Here is an 18,659-nt window from a genome sequence, read left to right as displayed (position 1 = left end):
CTACCACACCCTACCAAGTTGTTTTCACCATACGCAAAACATGACTTATACCTTCCTCCCCAACATGCACAAGTAAATGTAAGTAAATGTAATAAAAATGTTGAAAGTGTTATTTGTATATGAGCATTTCTAAATCAAGAACCTACTATTCGTTGACAGCTCTGCTCTCCCGGGCCAAAGAGTGTACAAATACTAAATACTGACAATAGGAAATAAGAACCTCTTAATATTCAAAGACACTTGGCATCTTTAGTTCCAATGATAATGAATTCACATAGTAAAAGGTTGATATTTAAAATTACATCTCAATTCCTAGGAACACACATCACCCCATGTATCTTAATCTCTTAATATACACATGTATTTTAATCTCTTAATATACACATGCACTTTTTTCCATCCTCTACTACTATCCTCTCAATATTTGGCATGAAAATTACTTACATCTGGAACTGCCATCATTTTCTGAGTAACAATGTTATCCAGAATAAAAGAAAATGCCACTTGATCATCATCGTCAAGCAAGGGGTTGATAGCTTTCTCTAAACGTGCCAACTTATCTTCTTTCTGAAATAAAGCAAAACAAAATGAAAGTGGTTTTCCTGAAGTATGATGTTCACAGAAAAGCTAAAGATAATTTAAAGTCCAACTAGTTGTCTATGACTTTAGTCCCCAAAAATTTACCTCTGAATTATCTACTATCCAGTTTCAGGTCAATCTAGTTAAATGATACTTTGGCTAAAGGATCACAAAGGAACAGGTCAGCAAATCTCATATTCTACATCCCATTCTCGTATAGCACCAAGAATAGAAAGGTCCAGACATCACTAGTTTTGTTACAACAACAGTATCTTTGGCAAATTTGGCTTTTATAACATTGTCTTTTATATAAAATGAATGCCAAGAATATAGAACAACATTACCATTAGTTAATGGCTCTTTTTGTTTGTTTTTCTAATAAGATATGTATCCAATGTAACCTAGGCCGACTTCACATTTAATATACAACCCCAGCTTGATTAGTGACTTGTACAAAGAAACTTAATTAAACAAATTCATTTCAGTCTGTGTAGTATGAAAACCCTATCCTCTGTGTTCTCACTGTATCCTTAATCCTTAGTCTCATAAGCCCCCCCCCCCCAACTTTTTTTGAGACAGGGTCTCCTCAGTCACAGGCTAACCTTGAACTTGCAGTGTTGCCACAAATTACCTTGAATTTCTGATCCTCTTACCTATACCCCCCTTGTGTACCAATATTGAATCTCCATACTGTATACAAGACTTTAGCATTCTAACAGATACAGAGAAAAATCTAATTAGGGGGAGGGTGTTTTTGGTTGTTTTGTTTTTTAATTTTGATACAGGGTCTCAATATATAGCCCAGGCTGACCCAGAACTTGTACTTGCCCTGACTCTGACTCTCAAGTGCTACAATCACAGGTATGTATCACTATGTTCAGGTAACTGTGGCTTAAACATATAATTTATCTCAACCAAGGTGATAAAATTTTCCACGTTTATCAATCATGTTCTCTTTCATTAAGCCATCTATGCCAGTATCAAACTTCATTATCACCTGTGCTTTTATAAACTTTTAAGGTACCACAATCTTCTTTGGTAAGAACAGGGGTTTATAGAGGGCTGTAACCTAGTGGTAGAGTGCTTACTTAGGAAGGCAAGACTCTGGGTTTAGTTTCAAGCATACAGGGAAAGAAAACAAACAACAAAACAGTCCAGATGATTTTCCTTTAATTTTTTTTAGATTAGGTTTTAAAAATTAAACTGTTTCTAGGACTAGTGGCTCAGACAGACCTATAACCCTAGAATTCGGCAGGCTGAGGGGAAAGTAGCACTATGAACTTAAAGGTAACTGTTAGACACACTGAGTTCAAAGCCAGCTGAGCTAGATAAGGCAGCATCTCATTATTTTCAGTATGTTTCTCTGGTATAGTAACAAGCTGCAATGTAAGCTAAAGGAGATATCATGGGAAGTCATTTTCCATCATTCTTTCTAAAGTTACTAGGTTCTGATTATTATATCCTGAATGATTCCAGAGTAAGGAATTTTCTTCTTCAGACTTGGCTTTCCCATCTATAGAAGATAGTGCTTATATAATTTCTAAATCCCTACCCCTCAAATACACCAAGATTTGTCATTCCCTTGGGTACTGTTGTTTCTGTTAAATACACTAGTTCCTAAACTCCACTATTCTTCACCTTCATACACCACAGCATTTCTCCCCCCCAGCCCCCACACGGTTTTTCTGTGTAGCCCTGGCTGTCCTGGAACTCATTCCACCTGCCTCTGCCTCCCAAGTGCTGGGATTAAAGGCATGCACCACCACTGCCCAGCTTCATTATTTAAAAAAAAATTATTTATTTTGATTTTTGAGTCCAAGTCCCATGTAGCTTAGGCTTTTCTTGAACTCAATATGTAGCTGAGGATGATATTACACACTTCTGATCCTCCTGTCTCCAACTCCCAAGTTCTAGGATTCTAGATGGATGTCACTATGCTCACTACTTTGTCTTATCTTTAATTCTTACCTCTTTGAGTTTTTCATCACAGAGATCCAGCATGGATTGAGAAATCTGAGTCAGTGAGTGTTTTGGCCCTACAGAGGAATAAGAAATGGCCATTATAAATCAAAGTTGCCACATGTTTCCAACACTTCATACATTTACTAAAGAACCTAAAAAAAAGTCCCAGGCACCAGCTGAGATAGATATAGCAGTCTTTTCCTTTTTTATTTTTCTAAGATAAAGTCTCATTTATCCCAGGCTGGTCTTGAATTCACTATGTAGCTGAGAGTGACCTTCAACTTCAGATTCTTCCACCTTTATCTCCTTGAGATTACAGGTATGTTGCTACCACACAAGGTACAGACACTACCAGTCTTTACTCCATTTTTTGGTGCCTAATATATCAGTGGGTAGACAATATGAATGAATTTTAACTGTTCTTTATTTGTGACTATGTACTCTTGGATGACAGCTGTTTTTTTTGTTCATTTTGATTTTTTGAGACAGGGTCTCATTATGTAGCTCTGGCTAGCCAGGAACTGTCTGTAGACAAAGCTAGCCTCAAACTTAAGAGATTCACTTGTCTCTGTCTCCCTAGTGCTGGGAGTAAAGGCATGAGCCAGCTTTATTGCTGCTTTTATTTAATATGTTGAAAATTATTCTGCGGATGAAGAACAATGTGTTTAAGAATAGTAAAGAGATCAATGAACATCTTTTTTTATTTTTCTGCCTAGTAGACAGATTCTCAGCATATAAACTATTATTTCAGTTTCCCAGAAAACCTCTCCAAGAGCTTCAGAAAATTCTTGAATTCTCTTGTGAATCCTCTACTTATAGTTGCTTCACTTAAGCTCATTTTTGGAACAGTTAAAATATTTTAAGCTGGAAGTCAGGGACACACACCTATAATCACAGCATTTGAGATGCTTTAACCAGAGGACTAAGAGATCTAGGGTAGCCTAGACTATATAATGAAACCATCTCAAACCTAAAAAGAAACTCCCAAAACATTTTCATCTATCTAGGATTTCTTTTTCTTCTTTTCTTTTAGTTTTTATAAACAAGGTATCTGTGTGCAGCCTTGGTTGTTCTAGAACTCACTATGTAGACCAGGCTAGCCTCAAATTCAGAAATCCATCTGCCTCTGCCTCCGAAGTGCTGGGATTAAAGCCTGCACCACCACCACACAGCTCGAACTTGCATATCTGACCACTTCTTTTCAGTATCATTTACTAGATTATTTTCTTCCATCTAATTCTTGTTAGTAACCCCTAGGGCCTTAACCTCAGCCCTAGTATTTATTTCAGTATTTGGTTAGTCATTCAAATGTTTTATGCCTTGTCTAAGACAAGGTCAACGATGGGAATATAAGGATAATTAAGAGTTCCTATTATAGAAAGATCTTGGATTAGTCAAAGAAAATGACTTGAAAAAGAAATCATTGCAGGACAGTGCAACCCTATCAAATATCTATGACTGAAATGATACAGTCAGAAAATCTATAATAAACAAGACTCACCACAAACTGACAAATCGTTAAATTTAGTGAGTAGGTACACTAAAGTTTGTCTTAGTTTCCATAAAAGTTAAAAAAAACCTACCAGTATAAATGAAATACAATGATTGCATATAAACCATATTCTATTTCCATGTATATCAAATCTGCTAACTGGAAACCAAGACTGGTGACACAGGCTGGTAATTTTGTCTACTAAGGAGGCTGAGGCATAGGATCCAAGTTTAAACTCAGGCTGGACTACAAGAAAAGTTCAAAGCTAGCCTGTGTAACTTAGCAAGACCTCATTCCAAAATAAAAACTAAAAGGGAGGCTGGTCTATAGCTAAGAGTACTTGCCTAGCATGCTGGAAGTTCTCAGCTTGATCTTTAGTACAATAAAAAGAAAGCAAAAAATCTGCTCTCGGGGCAAGTAAGGAAGGTTTGTTCTAACTCACATTTAGGTAGCTATTAAAGAATAGAAGCTCAACAGGCATATAACAGAGAAGGACATTCCAGATACAGAACTAATTAGTCAAATTCATATAAACATGAACAGTATATTTCATCAGGGCCACAATTAGTTTTGATACATATATATATGAACGATAGGACATGAACTTGAAAAGTTCAGAAGGGACAATGTTAGACAATAGTATAGGTATTAGAAAGATACTGAGTATTTTAAACTCATTTTTAAAATGATGCTTCTTTTCTTTGTTCACTTGTTTATGATACTTGGATATCATACATGCTAACCAAGTGCTCTACCTCTGTGCTACACCTATTAGTCTAAGACTGTAATTGCCTAAATTTGAGTTCTAGGGGAGAATTGCCATCCTGTCAACAATAGGAAGAATTAAAGCAAAAACACTATTTGGAAACTGTTGCAAGAGGTTAAACAAGAGCTATCAAGAGCTTCAATTAACCAAGTAGCAAGGGTGACAAAAAGGAAAGGGACAAGTTCAAAAATGCAGATAGTATAGTTTATAGGACTGAGTGTGAAAAAAGGAGCATGGGATCAATTGTGACTAAAATTTCTAGATTGTATAACTAGGCAGCCAGCAAAATTCTTTATCTACACAGGCAATCAGCCAATGAATTGCCAGTAGGACAATGAGAACTGTCATGTCTAGCAAATACCTGGAAGCAAAGCTATGAAGCCTTGAATAAATGTAGAGACGAAAGATAGGGGTATCAGTGGACATAAAGGAGCTGAAGTAGTAAGAAAAGAATAAGAGCTAGAGAGATGATTAAAAGTGTGGACTGCTCTTGCACTTCAATTCCCAGTATCCACATCAGGTAGCTCATATATAACTCTAGTTTCAGGGTGATCCAAAGCCTCTGGCCTCTATAGATACTTGCAATCACATGCATACACCCAAACACATACACATAAAGTAAATCTTCTTTAAAGTGAAAAGTAAAAAAATGCTATATAAAATACTCCTGGAAATGAGAGAAGAGAGCATCGAGAAGGAAAAGGTGGACAATATCCTAAGTACATGCAAAGATTCTCAGTGTCATTAAGAAGACATAAATACACATGATGTGCCACTTGAAACAAACTAGGATGACTACAATAGAAAGACTAACAGGTGTTGGTGAGGATGAGGAGAAGGCAGAATGTGGATGAAATGCATGTTACATTTCTGGTAGAACTACAAAGTGATATAGCTACTCAAGAACCTGGGAAAATAGGTTTCAAGATGCTGGTCAAAGCTATCCTATAACTCAGCAATTCCTCTCCTATGCATATACAAGAGAGAAATGAAAGCAAATGTCTAAAGTTTAAACATAAATGTTCACAAACGTTTGTTAGTTTTAAAGTGGACAAATCCAAAATATTCATTAACTTAATTTCTAAAAAGTTATTATCCATAAAAGAAAATATGTTAGCTATGGTGGTACAACTCTGTAGTCACAGTAATCGAGAAAGCAAAGCATTTGGAGAGCAAGTTTGAGGCCAGTCTGAACTATACAGCTAGTTCAAGATCAGCTTGGGTAGGTAGAGATCCTGTCCCAAAGAGGTGGGGATGGTGGTATCAAGGAATAAACAATAGCTGAAATATTGTGGGGGGAGGTAGACAATCCAAACAAAAACATTTCATGTCACTGTTACTCTCACCATCACCAGCATTGACATGTGAGGAAGTCAGAAGAGTGAATCATAGAATAAAAGATGTAAGGCTGTGAAAAACTCTTTTTTTGTTACTATTGAAGACTGAACCTAGAACCTAATGTGTGCTGGTTAAGTGCTTTACCATTGAGTTACATACATCTCACCATGGGGCTTTATTTTAATTCCCTTCTATTTTTTATTTTTTATTTATAAATAGAGAGTGTGTGTATATATGTATATGTGTATGTATCTATGTGTGTGTGTGCACGTGTGTGTGTGTGTGTGTGTGTGTGTGTGTGCGCGCGGTTTAAATGTGGGTCCATAAGCAATGACATGTGTATGGTTAGCAACTTTCAAGAGTCAGTTCCCTCCTTCCACTGCAGACTCTGTGAATTGAACTCAGGTTGTAAGCCTTATCTGTTGAGGTGCCTGGCTGGCATTATTTATTATTTTTGAAACAGTATCTCATGTAGCCCAAACAACTTGCTATGGAGCTAAGGATGACCTTGCACTCCTGATCCTCCTGCCTCTGTTTCCCACATGTTAGGATTACAGACATATGCCACCATTTCCAACCTCCTCTTTCTTCCTTTGTAAACAATCTGACACTCTGCTCAGCTCTGAAACTGTCAACATAAATAACACTATTTCTAATAAACCACAAACTGGCCGGATATATAAATAATTACAGGATAAGAGCTTTAAAGCTGATTTCACTGTGCTCCAGAACAGAAAGGATCAAAAACCAAAAACAAAACAGTTTTTTTCCTTTTTCGCAATCAGGGAACATAAGAAAGAGGGAAAAAAGATTATAAAGACATGAAGAAGTACCTTGGCATATTCAAATAAAATATAATGGTGCATATTTGATTAGAGTCTACAGTGGGCACAGAAGCTAGTCACTGGAAAGGAAATTTGATAAGTAAGTTGGATTGGCTTGTGGAAAGCTTCAGAATCTAGTTATCATTATTGTCCTGTTTATACATGAGAAATCAGCAAAGGTCATGAGATGCTAAACTATGGATCCATCATAGCTGTATTAGTATTACTCTATACTCTGCGTGTCAGCACTTATATATGAATTAATGCACACTGACTTCTTCCTCCCAGCCATTCCTGTTCTTTTTTAAAACAAAATGGATATCTAGCCCCTGTAACAAAAATGCAGACTGAGTTAAAATAAACAAAATATGGGTACAAGAACATCCTTTGTAGAGTCCATCTATACCCAATGTTTCAAATTCAACAGAGAATATATTAATTAAATAGAAAGAGGCTGGGTCTGGCAGAACATGGATTTAATCCTAGCACTAATTTAGGAGAAGAGGCCAAAGTGTTTCTGTGATTTTGAGGCTGGGCTGGTCTGCATAGTTAGTTCCTGGCCAGCCAGAGCTACATAGTGAGACCATGTCTCAAAAAGGATTAAATAATAAAACTAAAAACAAGCAACACTTATTATATGACTGAAATGTACACTACCTGATGTGCATACTAAAAAATGCACATTATAGTCTTTTCATTCATTCTTATCCACTCTGAATTTAGAACCAGCAAGGGGATAAGAATCTAAAAGGTAGGGCTGGTGAGATGGCTCAGTGGTTAAGAGCACTGACTGCTCTTCCAGAGGTCATGAGTTCAAATCCCAGCAAGCACATGGTGGCTCAAAACCATCCATAATGAGATCTGATGCTCTCATATGAGTAAGTGGGGCTGCAGCCAAGAGGGAGAAGGAAAGGAGGGCAAGAAACAACAAGAATCTTAAAGGTGACCTTTGCAGTCAAAGAACAAGGGACTATTACCATTATAAGTTGCACTATTTTTCACAATTAGTTCCAAATGTTCTCTGAATTCTTCCCGAGATGGATAAAGGCGTTTGCGCACATTTTCACGGAGTGTCTGTAGATCCATTGGCCGAGTGATGATTTTGTAGTAATCCTTTACAACCTTTGCATTAACTGGAGTATGGAAAGGGTATGTCTGTGGAAACAAGAGTCAGCACTGTTTGTGAGCAAGAACACTTAAAACAGCCAATTATATCTTACAAGTTTACCAATTCTCAAGGGAATTTTTAGATATAGTAATTCTGTTTCTGTCATTAAACCATTTCTCCTCTTATCTTTTTCCTCTTTCTCCTTCCTTCCCTCCTTCCCTCCCTCCCTCCCTACCTTTCTTTTTGGATTTTCAAGACAGGGTTTCTTTGTGTAGCCTTGGCTGTCCTAGAACTTGCTTTGTAGACCAGAATGGCCTTGAACTCACAGAACTCTGCTTCTGCCTCCCAAGTGCTGGGATTAAAGGCATCAGCCATCACACCTGGCAAGGTATTGAATTCTTTGGAGCTAGAGTTACAGATGGCTGTGAGCACATGAGTGCTAAGAACCAAGTAGGATCCTCTACAAGTGCAGTATATATTCTTTTTAAAAATTATTTTTGGGTTTATTATTTTATGTGTATGAGTGTTTTGCTTACATGTAAGTCTGTGTACCTCATGTGTGTCTGGTGCCTGAGGAGGTGGTGAGCTTCCAAGTGGGTGTTTTGAACCTGGGTCCTTTGCAACAAGTGTTCTTAACCACTGACCCAACTATCCAGCCCTGGTAGTATGTACTCTTATCTATTAAACTGTCTTCCTAGTTCCATATATATTAGACACTCATGGAATGCAAAAGCTAGTCTTGTAAGACATACAAGTTGGAGGCTAGAAAGATGCTCAGTGTTTATAATAGCACAGTATGCTCTTCCAGAGGACCTAAGTTTGGTTCCCAGTTTCTATGTATGGGGACTCAGAACCTCCTATAATTTTGGTTCTAGGTAATTCAATGCCTCTGGCCTCTAAGGACACTTGCATATGCATAGAGAGACATACACATAATTTTTTAAAAATATTCTTTTTACTTTAATACCCAGAAATTTGAATTTACATATCTATCACAAAAAAGAAAGAATATTGAGCTGAAACTAGAAAAAAATTAGCTTTATATCCTCTTATAATTCATGCCTGCATTCTGTCTTCATCACCTAATAGTCTATTAAATAATTTAAAAACATACAAAAATCCCAAAGAATTAAGAATTCCAGATACAACGGTATACACACTACTGCCATCTAGCTGAAGTAACAGAAAAAGCAAGGGGCCTTTGTTTTCCTATTCTATATATCAAATGCAATGAACTCACATTTGGAAGATCTCTCATGTCATTGATAATAGACTCCAAGATAGAAGAAAGTGTCACCATCGGGTCTGTCCGGCGCCGGTGGATGGATTTATGAGGTCTCTAAAAAACAAAAAAATCAGAATACTTTAGAGAGACAAAAATACCCAATATTTTCAAATATACTGATGTATTTTAGAAATCTTCAATAATGCCAGACTTAAAGGACTTAAGCCTATAATCTTAGTAACTGAAGGATGAGGTAGGAAGATTGCTGTAAGTTCAAGGACAGCCTAGATTACATAGTAAGTTCTAGACTATCCTGGACTAGAGGGAAACAAATCTTAAAAGCAAAGTTAGGGCGGGGGAAGATGGAAAGTTGAAGAGAAGGCTCAATGGTTAAGATACCTTGAAGTTTTTGCAAAGGTCGTGGGTTTAGTTCCCAGCACCCACATAGTAGCTTACAGCTAACTCCATAGTGCAACCTTCTCTGGGCTCTTCTGACATCAGGCATGCATCTAGTTGATTTATTTATACACATGCAGGCAAAATAATAATGTACATCAAAGAGGGTCAGGCAGTAAGATTGCTCAGTGGATAACGGCACTTGCCTTAAAAGACAGTGACCATAATTTGATCTCTAGATTCCAGGTAAAGAAGTAGAGAACTGACTCCATATGCCCTCTGATTTCCACTTGTGCATCATGGCATATACACAGATGAACACACACACACACACACACACACACACACACACCACACCATGTATAGATGGCTTAACTGCTAAGTCATCTCTCTAGCACTTACATTATTTTTTTGGTGTGGTTCAGTTTTTTGGGTTTTTTGTTCGTTTGGTTTTTTTGTTTCTTGAAACAGTCTCTCAATGTAGCACTGTGTGTCCTGGATCTTGCTATATAGAACAGGCTGACTTTGAACTCACAGAAAGTTCTGGGATTAAAGTACTACACCAGCATATATATATATATATATATATATATATATATATATATATATGCATATGCTAGGTGTGATGATAGCACATGCCTTTAACCCAGTACTAGGGAGGCAGAGGCTGACAGATTTCTGAGTTCAAGATCAGTTTGGTCTACTGAGTGAGTTCTGAGAAGGTCCCAGGGCTACCCAGAGAAGCCCTTGAAAAAAAATACATACGTTTTAATAAGTTGTATAATGAACAATATATATAATGCTCAAGGAATAAACATAGGGAACATCTGACACTGACAGAACTATGCTACAGAAGGCTAGAGGAATCAATGAGAATCCATCTGATAAGAAGAAAATGCAGATACTCACATTCAAATAGTCACAGTGAACAGTGGTTCCAACCCGCCGTTTTTTCTTGGGAGGAAGTTGTTGTTTAGGGAATTTCAGGACCAGAGATTTTCTGCGAACTTCATCCGCACTGCAATCAGTAACATTGTCATAGTGTTTTTATAGTTCACAGAAATAAGGGTGGAGAGATAGCTCAATGGTTAAGAGTACTTGTTACTCTAACAAAGAGGACCCTGGTTCAGCTCTTAGCACCTACATGGTAGCTCATAACTAGACAGTAATTCTAATTCCAGTGGATTTGACATCCTCTTCTGACCTCTGTGGGTACCAGGCACACACAATGGTTCACTTACATGCATGCAGGCAAAACACTCAAACATATAAAATAAATCATATAACATTTTAATAGTTTTAAAAATTTATTTATTTTTCAGACACACCAGAAGAGGGTATCAGATCCCATTACAGATGGTTGTGAGCCACCATATGGTTGCTGGGAATTGAACTCAGGACCTCTGGAAGAGCAGTCAGTGCTCTTAACTGCTAAGCCATCTCTCTAGCACTTACATTGGGTTTTTTTTTTGGTGTGGTTTATTTTTTTTGTTTGTTTTTTTGAGACAGAGTCTCTCAATGTAGCACTGTGCGTCCTGGAACTTGCAATGTAGAACAGGCTGACTTTGAACTCACAGAAAGTTCTGGGATTAAAGTACTACACCACCACATCCGGCCTTACTTTTTATTTTGAGACAATGTCTAAGTTGCCAAGGCTGATCTATTTTCCTAAGTAAGCATATAACCCTCATGCCCCCTTTGTCTCCTCCAATAGCTTCCCTTCAGCCTTCATTGTCACATGGATTTCATTACTTTCTTTTTTACCACCTCCTTCCCTCTTGGTCTCCCTTAAATTCAATTTATAGCTTAGGCTGGTCTTGAACTTTCAATCCTCCTGGCTCTTCTTCCCAGGTAACTGGAATTGGCCCAGTTCAAAAGTTCTCAACATAAAATATCTTATTGTACAACTTGAGCTACAAGTCAGACAACAAACTCCAAAAATCCTGAACTCATTTTATAGGATTTTTTGTGCATGTTAATAATAGTAGAGTAATTTTGAAACTATTTTGCACTTACAAGTCAGAGAAAAGAGACAAATATACTGACGTTAGGAATCAGAAAAGGGGCCGGGCGGTGGTGGCGCACGCCTTTAATCCCATCACTTTCGAGGCAGAGGCAGAAGGATTTCAGCCTCGTCTACAGAGTGAGTTCCAGGACAGCCCGGGCTATACAGAGAAACCCTGTCTCGAAAAACCAAAAAAAAAAAAAAAAAAAAAAAAAAAAAAGGAATCAGAAAAGGATAAAAATATGAAATAAGATAAGAAAAATGTGAATTAAAGCATTAGTATAAAGTTACAATTTAAAACACATGCATACTTATTAGTTCTGTCCACTAAAAAGCCCAGAAACAAGGATAACCCAGTGGTAACAAACATATGCAATACCAAGATCTTAGTTTCTTTTTCTGTTTGCTTTTTAAGATTTTTTATTATTTTTAATTACCTATTAATTAGGTAATTAAAAATTACCTAGGAAGTGTATGTAGTGATAAGTATAGTAAAGCTCTTATCTCTGGCCACCACAGCCCACCTTGGTTTATAATTTTTAAAATGGAAAAATTTTAACATCTCTATTTTAAAATTTTTATTTATTTTTACTTTATGTACATTTTGTTTTGACTACATGCATGTCTGTGGGAGGGAGTCACATCCCCTGGGACAGATGGTTGTGAGCTGCCATGTTGTGCTGGGAATTGAACCCAGTGGGTCCTTTGGAAGAACAGCCAGTGCTCTTAACTACTAAACCATCTCTCCAGTCCCTAACATCTCCATTTTATCTATTAAATTCTCTAAGGGCAAGAAGATTGGGCATAAGTATAGTTTGCTTTATATATAGTCTCTCATTTTATCTTAACTACTCTTATGCCAGGTGTGGTGATCAATGCCTGTAATCCTAACTATGTGGGAGACTGAGACAGAAAAATTCAAAGTTTGAGGCTAACATGGGTAATTTAACAAAACCTTAAAAAATTTGTGTAAGGGTTTGAGGATGCAGCTCAGTGATAGAACACTTACTTGCCTACTGTGCCTACCAGTACCACAAAAAAAAAAAAAAAAAAAAAAAAAAACAAGCAAAACAAAACAGAACAAAAAACTATTCCAGTAAGGATACTTGTATAAAAATTAAGACTTAGCCTGGCTTGGTGGCAAAAGCCTTTAATCCCAGCACTCTAGAGGCAGAGGCAGGAGGATCTCTGAGTTCACAACCAGCCTGGTCTACAGAGTGAGTTCCAAGATAGCCAGGGGTAGAGTCTCTGTATTGAAACTAAATAAAACAAACAAAAAGCCAACCAAACAAAACCAGAAGAAAAATATTGACTTAGAAAACATAGTATGTACAAAGTCAAGTAGGAAGTCCCAATGCTCACTGGAATTTTCATTACCAGCAAAAATTACTTGTGATAATTCAAAGTTCCTACAACCCCTAGTTTCACTTCAAAGAACAATCACACTACATTTACCCCTGCCAGCCACAATCATTAACCTTGAGCAGATCTTTGCTACAGCACTCCTTGCCTGCCATCCCTTACCTCTCAATTAGCTGTTTGCCCAAAACGATCTTGGTCCCTTCAACCTTGATAAGTTCTTCATTATCATTAGGAATGACCGTCTTTTCCAGCTCTTCCTCTTGTTCCTCTGTCATGGCAACAGGGTTAGAAGGTGGGGCATTTGTTTGATAATAAAGGGGGCAGAATTTATTTGTCCTCATGTGCCCGATGGCACCACATGCTCCACATTTTAGCTGCAACAGAAAAAGATAGCAATATGTTAGAGGCAAACAGGGTGAAGCACAAAGAGAACAAAATACATATGCAGCAGGGGAGAAACAAAACCAGACATCACTGAGGGAGAGTCGAGACAGGGTTTCCCTGTGTAGCCCTGGTTGTCCTGGAACTCACTCTTTAGACCAGGCTAGCCTTGAACTCAGAGATCCACCTGCCTCTGCCTCCTGAGTACTGGGATTGAAGGCATGTGCCACCATACCTGGCTTAATATACTTACTTTTAAGTCAGGACGTTCCTTCATTTTTTTGGGCTTTTTCTCAGGAGGACCCTTCAGCTTTTCCTTTTCCTGGTTTCGTTTAAGTCTCCTCAATTGCTCTTGAATCCTCCGCCGTTCTTTTCTCATCTCTTCTCGGTGTTGCTCATCAAAAAGGGCAAATTTTCGACTGAATAACGGGGAAAAAAGACAAGATCATAAGCAGCTTAAATCAAGATGACTACCCTGAAAGCTACCAACTCAGAATATAAGTAATTCATCCAGGCTGAAGTGAAATAAATTGTCTGCCACCTTCATCTTCCTTGTTAGCCAGTCCCCCACATGTATAGAGTAACATTTCTCAGTGTAAGTCCTGAATAATCATTAAGGTTTTGCAGTTGATTTTTGAGATATTGTTTTGCAACCCAGACTGGTTTAGAACCTGTATTCCTTCTGCCCAAACCTCCCATTATTGTGGGAGCCAACAGAAGGCGGCTATCATCCTTGCAGCCATCTTGAGCCATATGCCCTGACAAGAGACTTGATTATAATAGCCTAGAACAGCTGAGCACACTATGATAACATCTTGTTTTAGATACCCAGGATTTTCCTTAGGTGTGTGAGACTTAAAGGTGTGATTTAGAGCCAAGACTTAAGGGCATGACTTAAGGGTGTGACTTAGAAGTGAGACATATAAAAGGCAAGAGGCAGACAGAAGAGTTCAGTACAACTTGGAACAGATTACTTGACATTAGTTATTAGGCATTAGGTAGAAGACACTTAGAGAACTCGGAAGAACTAGGTAGTAGGCATTAGGCACTTAGCACTTGGAACTTGGAGGCACTGGGGACTAGGAACTAGGGACATGGAGAGAAGAAGAGAGACTGAAGAATAAGCGGGATTGAATCGCACTCTGGTCTCCATTGCTCCTGTCTATCCTCACTCTCTCTCTTGCTGAACCCTGACCAGCAGACCAGAGCAGCTTGGGGTAGTGCGAGCTCTAACAACTTAGCCCCCAAGGCTTTTGGCAGTGTGGGTCCCAACATTGATAGCTCGGCTCCCAACATTTTTGGCACCCAACATTGGGCTAGCTCGGCTCTCAACACATTATAGAAGTAACTTTTCTAAGATTTTTGCAGAGCCAAACTACCGAAATCTAAATGTAGTAAACATGGTTATTTCTCTAGTGATTTGGCTTTGTTCAAATCCAAGATCTAAAGACAAGAAGGTTCTAAATAACAGCAGATTTCCAGGGCTAATGGTGTATATTTCTATCACTACAATTCACACACATACTTCTCAATCATTATTATTTTCTCTGCCATACTCAAAAGCAGCACATCAAACTCACATGAACTCTTCATCTTTTGTGGTCCGTATGCGTACATAAGCATCAATAACAGCTGCTTTCCGGACTGTCTCACAACGAACATATTCCTTCCCCTCCTCATCTCGAAATGTTCGATAAATCTTGAGACAGCGGCCAGTGGCAGAAGAGTTAAGGCTAGTCACCGAAGCTGTGTCATCATCTCTGTGATTGTTTCCTCCTGCTGCTGAGCCCGCTGCTGCAAGGTAAAAGACAATTTCTAAACACTTTCCCTAACACCCAAACAGCCACTTCTTGGGGCTCAACAGAGATAGATGTGTAACATACCACGAAACTACAATTCTACTAAAAACAGAGTTGCTACTAGCCACAAGAACACCCCCAATATGGTCTTTTCTAACTCCTTTTTAGCCCCTACCCATTTTTCTAAATACAAACATTCTAGAAATACCTCGGAGTATTGGGCTTTCTATTGGAGACAGAGAAGCAATAGTTAAATATTGTTATTCCACTAAATAGCAGGTGACAGAAAACTAACAGCAGCAAATAGTTGATGAAAACATTCAAGCAAGCACTGGAGAGGAAGGAAATAAGCCTAGTCTTAAGACCTACCTAAGGTATACTTCTAAAACTTTAATATGAATAGGAACCCATTGGAGATCTTGTAAAAATCTAAACTAAACTCAGTAGGTATGGAGAGCTCAGGCTCAAGATGATTCTGCCTTTATAACAAATGTCCATGTAATGTACATACTGTGTTCTAGGATCATGTTAGCAAAGAACTGGAGGACTACAATAGTATAAGCCATATATCTTTACAAAATTTTTCAAAGCTTCACAGAGATGAGCAACAAAGATTAGTATGAATGAAAATGGTCACTCTACTCTTCATCCTCAGACTTTATTCTCTCAATATCTACATTCACTACCTGCTTGATGATATCTGTAATCAGAAGCATCATGGAAACCTCATTATTCATCACCCTCACCATCAGCTTCTGCAACTTTTGGTGGATGGCTTTTAGTTCATTTTAGGATCTAAGATTTCTTTAAGAATCTTCTACAAGCCATGAATCTCAATCTTTTGCATATAATTTTAAATGTAAATTCAAAGAGTTCAAAGACAATCTGGCAAATCCATCCAGATTCTGTACTTTATTTTTTAAAGATGGGGGTCTTACTATGTAGCCCAGGTTGGCCTTTAATTCAAGAGCTTCCTGCCTCAGCCTCCCAAGTGCTGGGATTAAAAATATCTGCCACCATACCTAGCCAGATACTTCCTTTATTTTTAAAACAAAGATCAACAAAGTCAATCAACCTAGACCCTAGAAGTTCCCAGAGACTGAACCACCAACCAAAGAGCAAGCATGGGCTAGGCATAGTTCCCCCATACATATGTAGCAGATATGCAGCATGGTCTTTATGCGGGTGCCCCAACAACTAGAGTGGGTACTGTCCCTGAATCTGTCGCCTGCCTGTAGATCCCATTCCCATAACTGGGTCTCCTTGTCTTGCTTGCCTCTGTGGTAGAGGATGTGCCTAGTCCAACAGTGACTTGATGTGGCAGGGTGGGGTGATAGCCAGAGGGGCCTCCCCTTTCTCAGAGAAGAGGAAAGGGGAATGGGGGGATGAGCACCTGGTATTGGGATGTAAAGTGAGTGAATGAATGAATGAATGAATACATGGAAAAAAATCTGTTACTTTGGATGAAAGCCTAGAAAGCTGATTTGATTTTACGTATTGTACTAATAGCCTGGTTTAGCCAGGTACTGACACAGAAAGAGGAAGCAGTAAGCTGACAGCATCTCTTCAATTTTATCTCCACAGACTGGAGTCATTTGTAGAATCTTACTATCTTATCTACAAATTTCTCTATACTCATTCCCTACTTTGTCTTCAGCTTGGACTCAGTTATAGTCTACAGTTATCTAAGCCCCATTTTTGATCCTTTTCTTATCTGAGAAGTCCTCTCACCCAGTAGCATCCGCTGGAGTTCCTTCCGTTCCTGCTCCTCTCGCTCCCGAGACAGCTGAGAGCTTGTTTTCTTATTCTGCAGCATATTCTCAATGTTCTTTCCCATTTCTTCAAAGTCACTATCTTCAGCTGAACTGCTATCTGTGTCAGTTGATAAGACCTCTGTTGATGACAAAACCCTAGCAAGAGAGGGAAAAAGTTAAAGGCAGGGGAAATACAAGTGTACAAGGTAGGACTGGAGAAGAAAATTGAGAAATCAACCTTAAAAAGATATGGAAACACAAAACCCATAACAGAAAAACTATATCTTGCTAGACATTTCACAAATTTGCAAAATTGCAGTAATTTTTTTTTCAGAATTCCTGGAGAAAAGCTGAGAAAACGGCACACAGGTCATTTTCCTTTATTTTCTTGAAAGAGACTCTGTATGCTTTCTGCTCTGCCCCTAGGTATGCCTTGAATTGTTTATCCTTTCTATCCCAGTCTCCCAAACACAGCTCAGCTCTTCAGTACACCACAACATTTAGATTCATGGATCATTTTAATAGCACACTATTATTCTTTCCACAAGTCACTATGAGAAAAAATATACCCATTAACACACTTAAAGCTACTAGGCCCAGGTCAAGTAGGCCACAAGTACTGTTACAGAACCAAGAAATCAAGCTTAGAAGTACATGATATTCAAATTATCCTTTGCTAAATTACTTTGAAAACAACAGGTTCAGCAGTCATGGTGGCACATGCTTATAATCCCAAAACTCAGGAGGCAAAGGCAAGCTGAAGACTTGAAACCCATATAGGCTATATTGCAAGATCCTGTCCCCCCCAAAAAAGAGTTTTAAAAAGAGAGTTGTGCGTGGTGGTACATGCCTTTAATCCCAGCACTCAGGAGGCAAAAAGGCAGATGATGGGTTCAGTGCTGAAGGATATCTGATCACTGTGAACCCCAAGATTGTGTTATAGTGTAGCTCAGCCCTTAGTACACACTTTAATCTCCCTAGCTGGAATGCCCTTAGTACACACCTTTAGTCCCAAACAATGAAGGTAAAGTTACTTGGTAGAAGAAGGCACCCATGTTTGAAAGTGATGTCTAATTGAGTGGCAGACAAAGTGACAAATCAGAGAAAGATTTGACAGAATAGGAAATGCCCAACTCTCATGAGAAGAGAGGGAAGGGAAGCAAGCTACTTAAAGAGACTGGGAGACACAGCTGGGCTGTTTATGGAAAGACACCATACTCAGATGCATCCCAGAGGATCTGCTGCACTCAGAGCATTGGTAAGAACCCTCCCCAACAACCCAAAGTCCCAGAGCTGCATGCAGCTGGAAGACTAGCAGTGCACTAGGGACCTATCACCCACCAAAACCCGGCCCTCCCGAATACAACTCCCCTTCTGCCCCCTCCATCTGGCCCTTCTCGCTGGGGCAGACTCATATCTGGTCTGCTTCCATGAAGACACCATATTCTGACCCAGCAGAGAGGAGGATCCACTGCACTCAGAGCAGCTGACTCCTAGCTGGTCTGCTCCCTTGAAGACAACATACCCCGACCCATTGGCACTTTCATTCTGAGCAGGTGCACTGAGCAGACCTTGCATGCTACCTCTGCAACCAATCTCACAATACCCAGAGGAAGCTGGACTCCCAGGAGATCTAACAACCCCAGGATCATAGAGGAAGCTGGACTC

General features: G+C 38.8%; 1 protein-coding gene across 6 annotated transcripts in view; it reads right to left on the bottom strand.

The window, feature by feature from the left end:
- Taf1 (TATA-box binding protein associated factor 1) overlaps positions 1-18,659 on the bottom strand; it is a 71,923-nt gene that overhangs the window by 23,667 nt on the left and 29,597 nt on the right. For all 6 annotated transcript variants that reach the window (XM_076918368.1, XM_076918366.1, XM_034485012.2 and 3 more), the window contains 9 exons: positions 16,969-17,147; positions 15,019-15,232; positions 13,692-13,857; positions 13,220-13,431; positions 10,600-10,708; positions 9,310-9,408; positions 7,939-8,116; positions 2,548-2,615; positions 445-567 (listed from right to left, as the gene is read on the bottom strand). In XM_076918368.1, coding sequence (XP_076774483.1) covers positions 445-567; positions 2,548-2,615; positions 7,939-8,116; positions 9,310-9,408; positions 10,600-10,708; positions 13,220-13,431; positions 13,692-13,857; positions 15,019-15,232; positions 16,969-17,147 — 1,348 coding nt within the window. The remainder of the gene's footprint in view (positions 1-444; positions 568-2,547; positions 2,616-7,938; positions 8,117-9,309; positions 9,409-10,599; positions 10,709-13,219; positions 13,432-13,691; positions 13,858-15,018; positions 15,233-16,968; positions 17,148-18,659) is intronic.

This window comes from Arvicanthis niloticus, chromosome X, assembly GCF_011762505.2.
Source record: "Arvicanthis niloticus isolate mArvNil1 chromosome X, mArvNil1.pat.X, whole genome shotgun sequence".
Taxonomy (NCBI): Eukaryota; Metazoa; Chordata; class Mammalia; order Rodentia; family Muridae; genus Arvicanthis; species Arvicanthis niloticus.
Note: the sequence above shows the minus strand (reverse complement) of the source record. Positions and strands in the feature narration are given on the sequence as shown.